This window comes from Oncorhynchus keta, chromosome 23, assembly GCF_023373465.1.
Source record: "Oncorhynchus keta strain PuntledgeMale-10-30-2019 chromosome 23, Oket_V2, whole genome shotgun sequence".
Taxonomy (NCBI): domain Eukaryota; kingdom Metazoa; phylum Chordata; class Actinopteri; order Salmoniformes; family Salmonidae; genus Oncorhynchus; species Oncorhynchus keta.
In genome coordinates this window covers 4,926,222-4,941,936 of record NC_068443.1, presented here as the reverse complement: position 1 = coordinate 4,941,936, position 15,715 = coordinate 4,926,222, and the positions used below count along the sequence as shown (strand labels likewise).

At 45.5% G+C, this 15,715-nt stretch overlaps 1 protein-coding gene across 3 annotated transcripts in view; it reads right to left on the bottom strand.

Moving 5' to 3' along the window:
- The window catches only part of LOC118373808 (CTD small phosphatase-like protein), a 60,901-nt gene that overhangs the window by 4,995 nt on the left and 40,191 nt on the right, over positions 1 to 15,715 (bottom strand). For all 3 annotated transcript variants that reach the window (XR_008076704.1, XM_052476004.1, XM_052476006.1), the window contains 3 exons: positions 13,075 to 13,131; positions 9,663 to 9,755; positions 202 to 387 (listed from right to left, as the gene is read on the bottom strand). Coding sequence is in view for 2 of the 3 variants with exons in the window: in XM_052476004.1 (XP_052331964.1) it covers positions 202 to 387; positions 9,663 to 9,755; positions 13,075 to 13,131 (336 nt within the window). In the remaining variant the exon portion in view is untranslated. The remainder of the gene's footprint in view (positions 1 to 201; positions 388 to 9,662; positions 9,756 to 13,074; positions 13,132 to 15,715) is intronic.

Sequence of the window (15,715 nt, the reverse complement as noted above, 5' to 3'; positions counted from 1 at the left end):
AATAGCTTTTGGTTCCGGCCCTGCACTAAACACACCTGATTCAAGTGATCAACGTCTAGATCAGCAGCTGATTAGAAGAATCTCGTGTGTTAGAGCAGGGCTGGAATAAAATCTGGCGGAGTCAGTAGCTCCAAAGGAAGATCAATTAGGCCAGTGGCAGGAGAGTTGTCTGCCACACACAGGCGTAACGAGCGAACTCACAGCGTTCTCGGGGTGGAAGATGTAGGAGGCAGGAGAGTTGTCCAGTATGATGACGTTACTGAGCTCTCTACCCAGCCTGCTTAGGTCCTTAACATAGTTCCCCCGGTGAAACACACATGACTCCCGGAACAGACGGGCTCGGAACACACCCCATTGGTCCAGAAGATCCGCCACAGGGTCAGCATACTGGACACACACGGGTCAAAAAGGTTACTACTACAGGTCAGGGGTCAGACATCAAAAGGTCAAAGAAGACACTGTACAGAGATGGAAGCAGGAAGCTCTGAAGCTACAACTACCACTAACTAGCCTGTTAGTGCAATCATGCTATCAAACCTTTGGCACGAAAAGGAGTGACATGATGGCACAAACAGACTGGTACCCAGGCTAGACTAGCACATCTTAGTGATTTAATGCAGCTGCTTACTGACATGGTTGGTAGTCTCCGTAGGACAGGGAGAACCCACTAGGAAACTTTGAAAATGGGAGACGCTCATTTACCACACAGACAGTTGACACTTGCCCAGACAGAGATCGGCTCAAAGAGATGGACAAGAGGAGGGAGTAGATAGATATTAACACAGGAAGAACAGAAGGGAGTAGATAGATATTAACACAGGAAGAACAGAAGGGAGTAGATAGATATTAACACAGGAAGAATAGAAGGGAGTAGATAGATATTAACACAGGAAGAACAGAAGGGAGTAGATAGATATTAACACAGGAAGAACAGAAGGGAGTAGATAGATATTAACACAGGAAGAATAGAAGGGAGTAGATAGATATTAACACAGGAAGAACAGAAGGGAGTAGATAGATATTAACACAAGAAGAACAGAAGACAGGAGGTGGGACAGAAGAAACAGAAACCAAAAAAATGAGAACAGAGCCATGTCCCAAATGGCACCCTATTCCCTATAGTAGACTATTAGAGTATGCACCCTATTCCTTATAGTGGACTACGAGAGTATTAACCATATTCCCCATAGTGGACTACTAGAGCATGCACCCTATTCCTTATAATGGACTACTAGAGTATGCACCCTATTCCCTATAGTGGACTACAAGAGTATGCACCCTATTCCCTAGAGTGGACTACTAGAGTATGCACCCTATTCCCTAAAGTGGACTACTAGAGTATGCACCCTATTCCCTATAGTAATCTACTAGAGTATGCACCCTATTCCCTATAGTGGACTACTAGAGTATGCACCCTATTCCCTATAGTGGACTACTTGAGTATGCACCCTATTCCTTATAGTGGACTACTAGAGTATTAACCATATTCCCCATAGTGGACTACTAGAGCATGCACCCTATTCCCTATAGTGGACTACTTGAGTATGCACCCTATTCCCTAAAGTGCACTACTAGAGTATGCACCATATTCCCTATAGTGGACTACTAGAGTATGCACCCTATTCTCTATTGTGAACTACGAGAGTATACACCCTATTCCCTATAGTGGACTACTAGAGTATGCACCCTATAGTAGACTACTAGAGTATGTACCCTATTCCCTATAGTGGACTACTAGAGTATGCACCCTATTCCCTATAGTGGAGTACTAGAGTATACACCCTATTCCCTATAGTAAACTACCAGGATAAGCACAATTTCCCTATACTGGACTACTAGAGTATGCACCCTATTCCCTATATGAGACTACTAGAGTATGCACCCTATTCCCTATAGTGGACTACAAGAGTATGCACCCTATTCCCTAAAGTGGACTACAAGAGTATGCACCCTATTCCCTATAGTAATCTACTAGAGTATGCACCCTATTCCCTATAGTTCACTACTAGAGTATGCACCCTATAGTGGACTACTAGAGTATGCACCCTATTCCCTATAGTGGACTACTAGAGTATGCACCCGATTCCCTATAGTGGACTACTAGAGTATGCACCCTATTCCCTATAGTGGAATAGTAGAGTATGCACCCTATTGTGGACTACTAGAGTATGCACCCTATTCCCTGTAGTGGACTACTATAGTATGCACCCTATTCCCGTAGTGGACTACTAGAGTATGCACCCAATTCCCTATAGTGAACTACAAGAGTATGCACCCTATTCCCTATAGTGGACTACTAGAGTATGCACCCTATTCCCTAAAGTGGACTACAAGAGTATGCACCCTATGCCCTATAGAAATCCGAGCAAGGGTGGCATTCCAGAGGGACATCAGAGACTGCAACGTTCTCTGCTTTACGGAAACATGGCTTACTGGGAAGACGCTATCCAGGGCGGTGCAGCCAACGGGTTTCTCCACGCATCGCGCGGTCAGAAACAAACATCTCTCTGGTAAGAAGAGTGGCGGGGCGTATGCCTCATGACTAACGGGACATGGTGTGATGAAGGAAACATACAGGAACTCAAATCCTTCTGTTCACCTGATTTAGAATTCCTCACAATCAAATGTAGACCGCATTATCTTCCAAGAGAATTCTCTTCGATTATAATCACAGCCGTATATATCCCCCAAGCAGACACATCGATGGCTCTGAACAAACTTTATTTAACTCTTTGCAAACTGGAAAACATTTATCCGGAGGCTGCATTCATTGTAGCTGGGGATTTTAACAAAGCCAATCTGAAAACAAGACTCCCTAAATTTTATCAGCATATCGATTGCGCAACCAGGGGTGGTAAAACCTTGGATCATTGTTACTCTAACTTCCGCGACGCATATAAGGCCCTGCCCCGCCCCCTTTCGGAAAAGCTGACCACGACTCCATTTTGCTGATCCCTGCCTACAGGCAGAAATTAAAACAAGAGGCTCCCACGCTGAGGTCTGTCCAACGCTGGTCAGACCAAGCTGACTCTACACTCCAAGACTGCTTCCATCACGTGGACTGGGACATGTTTCGTATTGCGTCAGATGGGAATATTGACGAATACGCTGATTCGGTGTGCGAGTTCATTAGAACGTGCGTCGAAGATGTCGTTCCCATAGCAACGATAAAAACATTCCCTAACCAGAAACCGTGGATTGATGGCAGCATTCGCGTGAAACTGAAAGCGCGAACCACTGCTTTTAATCAGGGCAAGGTGTCTGGCAACATGACTGAATACAAACAGTGCAGCTATTCCCTCCGCAAGGCTATTAAACAAGCTAAGCGTCAGTACAGAGACAAAGTGGAATCTCAATTCAACGGCTCAGACACAAGAGGCATGTGGCAGGGTCTACAGTCAATCACGGACTACAAGATGAAATCCAGCCCAGTCACGGACCAGGATGTCGGTCTCTCCTTCACTGCAGCCAAGGTGAGTAAGACATTTAAACGTGTTAACCCTCGCAAGGCTGCAGGCCCAGACGGCATCCCCAGCCGCGCCCTCAGAGCATGCGCAGACCAGCTGGCCGGTGTGTTTACGGACATATTCAATCAATCCCTATACCAGTCTGCTGTTCCCACATGCTTCAAGAGGGCCACCATTGTTCCTGTTCCCAAGAAAGCTAAGGTAACTGAGATAAACGACTACCGCCCCGTAGCACTCACTTCCGTCATCATGAAGTGCTTTGAGAGACTAGTCAAGGACCATATCACCTCCACCCTACCTGACACCCTAGACCCACGCCAATTTGCTTACCGCCCAAATAGGTCCACAGACGATGCAATCTCAACCACACTGCACACTGCCCTAACCCACCTGGACAAGAGGAATACCTATGTGAGAATGCTGTTCATCGACTACAGCTCGGCATTCAACACCATAGTACCCTCCAAGCTCGTCATCAAGCTCGAGACCCTGGGTCTCGACCCCGCCCTGTGCAACTGGGTACTGGACTTCCTGACGGGCCGCCCCCAGGTGGTGAGGGTAGGCAACAACATCTCCTCCCCGCTGATCCTCAACACGGGGCCCCACAAGGGTGCGTTCTGAGCCCTCTCCTGTACTCCCTGTTCACCCACGCCTCCAACTCAATCATCAAGTTTGCGGACGACACAACAGTGGTAGGCTTGATTACCAACAACGACGAGACGGCCTACAGGGAGGAGGTGAGGGCCCTCGGAGTGTGGTGTCAGGAAAATAACCTCACACTCAACGTCAACAAAACTAAGGAGATGATTGTGGACTTCAGGAAACAGCAGAGGGAACACCCCTATCCACATCGATGGAACAGTAGTGGAGAGGGTAGCTAGTTTTAAGTTCCTCGGCATACACATCACAGACAAACTGAATTGGTCCACTCACACTGACAGCGTCGTGAAGAAGGCGCAGCAGCGCCTATTCAACCTCAGGAGGCTGAAGAAATTCGGCTTGTCACCAAAAGCACTCACAAACTTCTACAGATGCACAATCGAGAGCATCCTGGCGGGCTGTATCACCGCCTGGTACGGCAACTGCTCCGCCCTCAACCGTAAGGCTCTCCAGAGGGTAGTGAGGACTGCACAACGCATCACCGGGGGCAAACTACCTGCCCTCCAGGACACCTACACCACCCGTTGTTACAGGAAGGCCATAAAGATCATCAAGGACATCAACCACCCGAACCACTGCCTGTTCACCCCGCTATCATCCAGAAGGCGAGGTCAGTACAGGTGCATCAAAGCTGGGACCGAGAGACTGAAAAACAGCTTCTATCTCAAGGCCATCAGACTGTTAAACAGCCACCACTAACAGTGAGTGGCTGCTGCCAACACACTGTCATTGACACTGACCCAACTCCAGCCATTTTAATAATGGGAATTGATGGGAATTATGTAAATATATCACTAGCCACTTTAAACAATGCTACCTTATATAATGTTACTTACCCTACATTATTCATCTCATATGCATATGTATATACTGTACTCTACATCATCGACTGCATCCTTATGTAACACATGTATCACTAGCCACTTTAACTATGCCACTTTGTTTACTTTGTCTACACACTCATCTCATATGTATATACTGTACTCGATACCATCTACTGTATGCTGCTCTGTACCATCACTCATTCATATATCCTTATGTACATGTTCCTTATCCCCTTACACTGTGTATAAGACAGTAGTTTTGGAATTGTTAGTTAGATTACTTGTTGGTTATCACTGCATTGTCGGAACTAGAAGCACAAGCATTTCGCTACACTCGCATTTAACATCTGCTAACCATGTGTATGTGACAAATAAAATTTGATTTGATTTGATTTGAATTGAATTGAGTATGCACCCTATTCCCTATAGTGGACTACTGGAGTATACACCCTATTCCCTATAGTTGACTACTAGAGTATGCCCCCTATTCCCTATAGTGGACTACTAGAGTATGCACCCTATTCCCTATAGTGGAATAGTAGAGTATGCACCCTACAGTAAACTACTTGAGTATGTACCCTATTCCCTATAGTGGAATAGTAGAGTATGCACCCTATAGTAAACTACTAGAGTATGCACCATATTCCCTATAGTGGAATAGTAGAGTATGCACCCTATAGTAAACTACTTGAGTATGTACCCTATTCCCTATAGTGGACTACTAGAGTATGCACCCTATTCCCTATAGTGGACTACTAGAGTATGCACCCTATGCCCTATAGTAATCTACTAGAGTATGCACCCTATTCCCTATAGTGGACTACTAGAGTATACACCCTATTCCCTATAGTGGACTACTAGAGTATGCACCCTATATTAGACTACTAGAGTATGCACCCTATTCCCTATCGTGGAATAGTAGAGTATGCACCCTATAGTAAACTACTTGAGTATGCACCCTATTCACTATAGTGGACTACTAGAGTATGCACCCTATAGTAGTCTACTAGAGTATGCACCCTATAGTAGACTACTAGAGTATGTACCCGATTCCCTGTAGTGGACTACTATAGTATGCACCCTATTCCCTATAGTGAACTACAAGAGTATGCACCCTATTCCCTGTAGTGGACTACTAGAGTATGCACCCTATAGTAGTCTACTAGAGTATGCACCCTATTCCCTATAGTGGACTACTAGAGTATGCTCCCTATTCCCTAAAGTGGACTACAAGAGTATGCACCCTATGCCCTATAGTAATCTACTAGAGTATGCACCCTATTCCCTATAGTGGACTACTAGAGTATACACCCTATTCCCTATAGTGGACTACTAGAGTATGCACGCTATTCACTATAGTGGAATAGTAGAGTATGCACCCTACAGTAAACTACTTGAGTATGCACCCTATTCCCTATAGTGGAATAGTAGAGTATGCACCCTATAGTAAACTACTTGAGTATGCACCCTATTCCCTATAGTGGACTGCTAGAGTATACACCCTATTCCCTATAGTGGACTGCTAGAGTATACACCCTATTCCCTAGAGTGGACTACAAGAGTATGCACCCTATTTCCTATAGTGGACTACTAGAGTATGCACCCTATTCCCTATAGTAGACTGCTAGAGTATGCACCCTATCGTAGACTACTAAAGTATGCACCCTATTCCCTATAGTGGACTACTAGAGTATGCACCCTATTTCCTATAGTGGAATAGTAGAGTATGCACCCTATAGTAGACTACTAAAGTATGCCCCCTATTCCCTATAGTGGACTACTGGAGTATGCACCATATTCCCTATAATGGACTACTCGTGTATACACCCTATTCCCTATAGTGGACTACTGGAGTATACACCCTATTCCCTATAGTTGACTACTAGAGTATGCACCATATTCCCTATAGTGGAATAGTAGAGTATGCACCCTATAGTAAACTACTTGAGTATGTACCCTGTTCACTATAGTGGACTACTAGAGTATGCACCCTATTCCCTATAGTGGACTACTAGAGTATGCACCCTATTCCCTAAAGTGGACTACTAGAGTATGCACCCTATTCCCTATAGTAATCTACTAGAGTATGCACCCTATTCCCTATAGTGGACTACTAGAGTATACACCCTATTCCCTATAGTGGACTACTAGAGTATGCACCCTATTCCCTATAGTGAGACTACTTGAGTATGCACCCTATTCCCTAAAGTGCACTACAAGAGTATGCACCATATTCCCTAAAGTGGACTACTAGAGTATGCACCCTATTCTCTATTGTGAACTACTAGAGTATACACCCTATTCCCTATAGTTCACTACTAGAGTATGCACCCTATAGTAGACTACTAGAGTATGTACCCTACTATTCCCTATAAAGTGGACTACTAGAGTATACACCCTATTCCCTATAGTAAACTACTAGGATAAGCACCATTTCCCTATACTGGACTACTAGAGTATGCACCCTATTCCCTATATGAGACTACTAGAGTATGCACCCTATTCCCTATAGTGGACTACAAGAGTATGCACCCTATTCCCTAAAGTGGACTACAGAGTATGCACCCTATTCCTATAGTAATCTACTAGAGTATGCACCCTATTCCCTATAGTGGACTACTAGAGTATGCACCCTATAGTGGACTACTAGAGTATGCACCCTATTCCCTATAGTGGACTACTAGAGTATGCACCCTATTCCCTAAAGTGGACTACTAGAGTATGCACCCTATTCCCTATAGTAATCTACTAGAGTATGCACCCTATTCCCTATAGTGGACTACTAGAGTATACACCCTATTCCCTATAGTGGACTACTAGAGTATGCACCCTATTCCTTATAGTGGACTACTAGGGTATTAACCATATTCCCCATAGTGGACTACTAGAGCATGCACCCTATTCCTTATAATGGACTACAAGAGTATGCACCCTATTCCCTAGAGTGGACTACTAGAGTATGCACCCTATAGTAGACTACTAGAGTATGCACCCTATTCCCTATATTGGACTAGTAGAGTATGCACCCTATTCCCTATAGTGGACTACTAGAGTATACACCCTATTCCCTATAGTGGACTACTTGAGTATGCACCCTATTCCCTATAGTGGACTACTAGAGTATGCACCATATTCCCTATAGTGGACAACTAGAGTATGCACCATATTCCCTATAGTGGACTACTAGGTATGCACCCTATTCCCTATAGTGGACTACTAACCATATTCCCCATAGTGGACTACTAGAGCATGCACCCTATTCCTTATAATGGACTACAAGAGTATGCACCCTATTCCCTAGAGTGGACTACTAGAGTATGCACCCTATTCCCTAAAGTGGACTACTAGAGTATGCACCCTATGCCCTAGTCTACTAGAGTATGCACCATATTCCCTATAGTGGAATAGTAGAGTATGCACCCTATAGTAAACTACTTGAGTATGCACCCTATTCCCTATAGTAGACTATTAGAGTATGTGCCCGATTTCCTATAGTGGACTACTAGAGTATACACCCTATTCCCTATAGTGGACTACTAGAGTATGCACCCTATTCCCTATAGTGGACTACTAGAGTATACACCCTATTCCCTATAGTGGACTACTTGAGTATACACCCTATTCCCTATAGTGGACTACTAGAGTATGCACCCTATTCCCTATAGTGGACAACTAGAGTATGCACCATATTCCCTATAGTGGAATAGTAGAGTATGCACCCTATAGTAAACTACTTGAGTATGTACCCTGTTCACTATAGTGGACTACTAGAGTATGCACCCTATTCCCTGTAGTGGACTACTATAGTATGCACCCTATAGTAGTCTACTAGAGTATGCACCCTATTCCCTATAGTAGACTACTAGAGTATGCTCCCTATTCCCTATAGTGGACTACTAGAGTATGCACCCTATTCCCTATAGTGAACTACTAGAGTATGCACCCTATTCCCTATGGTGGACTACTAGAGTATGCACCCTATTTTAGACTACTAGAGTATGCACCCTATTCCCTATCGTGGAATAGTAGAGTATGCACCCTACAGTAAACTACTCGAGTATGTACCCTATTCCCTATAGTGGAATAGTAGAGTATGCACCCTACAGTAAACTACTTGACTATGCACCCTATTCCCTATAGTAGACTATTAGATTATGTGCCCGATTTCCTATAGTGGACTACTAGAGTATGCACCCTATTCCCTATAGTGGACTACTAGAGTATGCACCCTATTCCCTATCGTGGAATAGTAGAGTATGCACCCTACAGTAAACTACTTGAGTATGTACCCTATTCCCTATAGAGGAATAGTAGAGTATGCACCCTATATTAGACTACTAGAGTATGCACCCTATTCCCTATCGTGGAATAGTAGAGTATGCACCCTACAGTAAACTACTTGACTATGCACCCTATTCCCTATAGTAGACTATTAGAGTATGTGCCCGATTTCCTATAGTGGACTACTAGAGAGTTCACCCTATTCCCTATAGTGGACTGCTAGAGTATATACCCTATTCCCTATAGTGGACTACTAGAGTATGCACCCTATTCCCTATAGTGGACTACAAGAGTATGCACCCTTTCCCCTATAGTAGACTACTAGAGTATGCACCCTATAGTAGACTACTAGAGTATGCACCCTATTCCCTATAGTAAACTACCAGAGTATGTCAGACAAGTGACAAAGGATTAGAGTTGTTTAAAGTACCTTTGCAAGACTAGCCGTGAAGAGAACACATTCAAACAGCTCTCCCATCTTCTGCAGGAACTCATCCACATGAGGTCTCTTCAGCACGTACACCTGCAACCACAGATTAATATAGGATGATTCAAAACAAAAAAACATGTGTTTTATGTGAGAAGTAGGCATTGGTCTGAAGCAGGAAAATAAAGGAAATTCACATGAGCACCACAATGCCTACCCCACCCATGCTCTGCCAAGGGTTTTTCAGCACACAGCTTTAACCTACTACAGAAGCTTGTATATTGGTCTATTGCACTTCAAACAGTGTGTATGCAGGTTGTTTAGGATTCAAAACTTCTCAAACAGCCTAATCATCTAATTTCCTTGGTTTTTACACCAGAAGGTGTAAAACACAACATTATTACACAACATTATAATACATCATAACACAGCAATACAAGTCAAGTAAAAAGTACACAAAAATAACAAATGGCAACAGAACATTAACAGCTGATTTTCCAGAGAGAAGCGGGGAAAAAAACTAAAACAAAAACCCATTTAAGCCAATAAGGAGAAATCAGGGTAAATGTTCCAGCTCTCTTTTAACAAGACAATATGAGGAAAGAGGAAGTTCCTGGAAAATACACACAATAGTCACCATGTAGCCTACCCATGACCTGTCTACATACTGTGGCGTACAGCAGGTCAGCCACCAGGGGGAGACTCGTCGAGGCCTGGTGACAGACGGAGGATACATCACGATGGCTCCATCTGCTGGACGTGCCAGGTCACGACGGGTTCGCTGGCCAGGACTAATTGGGGCTGATTGGGGATTGGTGAGTAATCAAGGGCTGATTGCACACAAGCTGTTCAAGTCCCATAAAGCTGCCAGAAGGGCAGCACACAGGGAAGAGACTGGGGGAGGAAAGGACTCCTGTATATTTGGGGATGGTAACAGGAGTGAGTTCAGTGTTTGATCCTCACAGGAAACAGCGAGACCCGATCCCGGAGAGGGTCTCCTGGGGGATACCGTAAGGCCCAGAAAACGGGATCCCGGAGAGGGTCTCCTGGGGGATACAGTAAGACCCGGAGCCCAGAAGACGGTATCCCGGAGAGGGTCTCCTGGGGGATACAGTAAGACCCGGAGCCCAGAAGACGGTATCCCGGAGAGGGTCTCCTGGGGGATACAGTAAGACCCGGAGCCCAGAAGACGGTATCCCGGAGAGGGTCTCCTGGGGGATACAGTAAGACCCGGAGCCCAGAAGACTGTATCCCGGAGAGGGTCTCCTGGGGGATACAGTAAGACCCGGAGCCCAGAAGACGGTATCCCGGAGAGGGTCTCCTGGGGGATACAGTAAGACCCGGAGCCCAGAAGACGGTATCCCGGAGAGGGTCTCCTGGGGGATACAGTAAGACCCGGAGCCCAGAAGACGGTATCCCGGAGAGGGTCTCCTGGGGGATACAGTAAGACCCGGAGCCCAGAAGACGGTATCCCGGAGAGGGTCTCCTGGGGGATACAGTAAGACCCGGAGCCCAGAAGACGGTATCCCGGAGAGGGTCTCCTGGGGGATACAGTAAGACCCGGAGCCCAGAAGACGGTATCCCGGAGAGGGTCTCCTGGGGATACAGTAAGACCCGGAGCCCAGAAGACAGTATCCCGGAGAGGGTCTCCTGGGGGATACAGTAAGACCCGGAGCCCAGAAGACGGTATCCCGGAGAGGGTCTCCTGGGGGATACAGTAAGACCCGGAGCCCAGAAGACTGTATCCCGGAGAGGGTCTCCTGGGGGATACAGTAAGACCCGGAGCCCAGAAGACGGTATCCCGGAGAGGGTCTCCTGGGGGATACAGTAAGACCCGGAGCCCAGAAGACGGTATCCCGGAGAGGGTCTCCTGGGGGATACAGTAAGACCCGGAGCCCAGAAGACGGGATCCCGGAGAGGGTCTCCTGGGGGATACAGTAAGACCCGGAGATTTTTTAAAAAGTGTGTAGAGAGGTCGTGGCACTCCGTCAATCAACTGGTGTACGCATTTCAGGGAACACAATCCTCCCACCGTGCCATTAAGCAGCGTGTTCCTGGGATGTAGCGTAGGAGGTGGCGCAGTAGTACACACACACACACACACACACACACACACACACACACACACACACACACACACACACCAGTCTCTGTCCAATGGTACTCAAAGATGCTCTTTTAACATTGTGTGTGTGTCGGGACTGTGTGTCAAAACTACGCACGGAAGAATGGTCGTAATGTCTCCTCCTAGAAGCGAACCCAGGACCTTCAGATCCCATGGCGACGACGTTAAAACAAACCCGGTCGTGAACGCATCCGGTGATGACAGGAAACGTTTGTTGATCACTCAATACTGAGCATTTATTTATATTGCTTGGTAAAATGTTTTATTGTTGTTGTCTAGAAAATAGTCACATTTATTTTACCTTTTATTTAAACTAGGCAAGTCAGTTAAGAACAAATTCTTATTTTCAATGACGGCCTAGGAACAGTGGGTTAACTGCCTGTTCAGGGGCAGAACGACGGATTACTACCTTGTCAGCTCGGCGGTTACTAGTCCAACGCTCTGACCACTAGGCTACCCTGCCGCCCCAAGTTAGCAAGCATGCCATGTTCTTTTAACTGCACAAAGGTCATGCAGGCAAGCAATGATGTTGGTGTTATTTAACCTGGGTGCACCCCCCCCCCCCCCCCTTTACTTGGATGGTGACTTCAGCTTTTCGGGAACACGTTGAAAAGTAACTTGACACAGTCAACGCAAATTTGGAGTATTGTATTTTGTTTCTAATGCTAACGACCCTGTTAAAAATACGGTATGTGGTTCTCGGTAATGACCGAACAGCTCATGACGAGATGGGGGGGGGGGGAGTCTGTTGTATACCTCCCAATCCGATAAAAATGTGCAAATATACTAGTAGGGAGATTTGAATTTAACATTGAGCTTCAACCAATGCCATACTATTACACCTACAACCAGTGTTTTGGGGTCATACACCTGAAACCAGTCAGAATTACAACAACTACAATCACTGATCAAACTACACACATTAAGTCAGACAATCCTCTTACTCTTTCCCAGACCAGTAGCCGCCACCCAGTTCAAGTAATCATGAACAGGCCAACCAGGATACACACAGCCTATCCTGGATTACTTGAACTAGGTCACAACCTTTCTCCTCCTCCTCTTCTTCTTCTTCTGGAGTTGAGCTCAGAGGAACTGGGAGCAACAGTGGAACATTTGGTCGGATTTTGAAAGACTTGTGAAAATATAAAACTTAAAATTTGTCTTCTATAAAAGTAAAATTGGTCATTTCTGACAACACCGTTGGAGACGCTAATGACTCCGGTGCATATAATCAAATAACCCGTATTTAAAAGTGAATAAAAGACAGAGACAGTAGTGATCCTACAGTACCTGATGAACTGTGCCATCTATCTCCACGGGGACTATGAAGTCAGCATTGCTAATGGGCTGTAAGAGAGAAGAGATAAAACACAACATGTCACAGTGTCTCAGAAACTGTTCCACAGTGGTGTAATATAACAGTCACACAGCAGAGGGAGAGCTTGCACAGTGCCATAGATTTTAGGCCATTCAGTCGCCTTCAAGAAAGGAAAACTAATCTTCTCCTGCTCCCTTTTAAGTATTATTCTCTTCCTCCTTCCCCTTTTCCGACAAAACAAAATCTCTATTTCTCTCTGCCTTTCTCTCTAACAAACTATAGGTCACACAGAGAGAGAGAGAGAGAGAGAGAGACTGTGCCAAGTAAAAGAGAGGAGGAGGAGAAGAGGGGGATTACGAGAAAGATATTCTGGATAATGACACCAGAGGCCAAGCAAGGTCACTGTTAGTCAACAGTCTCTCTGTGAACTACAGTCTATCCGTGCTGTTGACTCTCTAACATGTGACAGAACAGTCTCTACTGCTGTTGACTCTCTAACATGGGACAGAACAGTCTCTACTGCTGTTGACTCTCTAACATGTGACAGAACACTCTCTGCTGCTGTTGACTCTCTAACATGGGACAGAACAGTCTCTGCTGCTGTTGACTCTCTAACATGGGACAGAACAGTCTCTGCTGCTGTTGACTCTCTAACGTGGGACAGAACAGTCTCTGCTGCTGTTGACTCTCTAACATGGGACAGAACAGTCTCTGCTGCTGTTGACTCTCTAACATGGGACAGAACAGTCTCTGCTGCTGTTGACTCTCTAACATGGGACAGAACAGTCTCTACTGCTGTTGACTCTCTAACGTGGGACAGAACAGTCTCTGCTGCTGTTGACTCTCTAACATGGGACAGAACAGTCTCTGCTGCTGTTGACTCTCTAACATGGGACAGAACAGTCTCTGCTGCTGTTGACTTGACTCTCTAAGGTGGGACAGAACAGTCTCTACTGCTGTTGACTCTCTAACGTGGGACAGAACAGTCTCTGTTGCTGTTGACTCTCTAACATGGGACAGAACAGTCTCTGCTGCTGTTGACTCTCTAACATGGGACAGAACAGTCTCTACTGCTGTTGACTCTCTAACATGGGACAGAACAGTCTCTGCTGCTGTTGACTCTCTAACATGGGACAGAACAGTCTCTGCTGCTGTTGACTCTCTAACATGGGACAGAACAGTCTCTACTGCTGTTGGCTCTCTAACATGGGACAGAACAGTCTCTACTGCTGTTGGCTCTCTAACATGGGACAGAACAGTCTCTACTGCTGTTGACTCTCTAACATGGGACAGAACAGTCTCTACTGCTGTTGGCTCTCTAACATGGGACAGAACAGTCTCTGCTGCTGTTGACTCTCTAACATGGGACAGAACAGTCTCTGCTGCTGTTGACTCTCTAACATGGGACAGAACAGTCTCTGCTGCTGTTGACTCTCTAACATGGGACAGAACAGTCTCTACTGCTGTTGACTCTCTAACGTGGGACAGAACAGTCTCTGCTGCTGTTGACTCTCTAACATGGGACAGAACAGTCTCTACTGCTGTTGACTCTCTAACGTGGGACAGAACAGTCTCTACTGCTGTCGACTGCTGTTGACTCTCTAGTTAGCTACTTTTAAAAATTACCCCCCCCCACCCCAGAACAGGTAAGAAAATGGTGCTGCTCTCGGAGTTGGTTATCTATAAACTCCGACTGTTTTACAAACACACAGTGCTGCTAGCTCACAGCAGACAAATCCCGGATCTGTCCCACTGGAAGTTGTTGAGGGGGACACAGAGGTCTGTAAAGGAGAAGGGAAACGGTGACGCGCTCTCTGTTGTTTTATCTGCAGCTCAGACTGCTTTTAGTGACGAGAGATACATGCTTTTTGAAGTCAGTTCGATTTTTAAAAAAAAATGAAAAGTTTTCAATTTCGGTTTCAATTATTTGGGTTGAATGCTGTAACACAGAATAAAACAATTAATAAAAATGAGGTTAGCGACTGCCCATTACTGCTGATCACTTATCATCACTTTATATATTTCAGTTGTGGTATACATTACATTTGTCTTATTTGATGACTTTATTATTTCATTCCAAGAGCTGCTGTCTGACATAATCACTATTTAAGTAGTTCTTCAAAGTAAATAAGGCATACTTTTATGACTGCTGAACACCAACTATCAACCACCCAGATCATGTATTTTCAGGTAGAGATACCTGGTGAAGCAACAGCTGCTCTCTATATTACCTCAAGATCACGATACGTCGCTAAGCAACAGCTGCTCTCTATATCACCTCACGATACGTCGCTAAGCAACAGCTGCTCTCTATATCACCTCACGATACATCGCTAAGCAACAGCTGCTCTCTATATCACCTCACGATACGTCGCTAAGCAACAGCTGCTCCCTATATCACATGATCACGATACGTCGCTACGCAACAGCTGCTCCCTATATCACATGATCACGATACGTCGCTAAGCAATAGCTGCTCTCTATCACCTCACGATACGTCGCTAAGTAACAGCTGCTCTCTATATCACCTCACGATCGGGCATTCTTCTCTCTTCAGTAGCAGTCGTAAAAGTAACACAGACCGGATAAGTAAGTGCGCACTGGATTATGGTC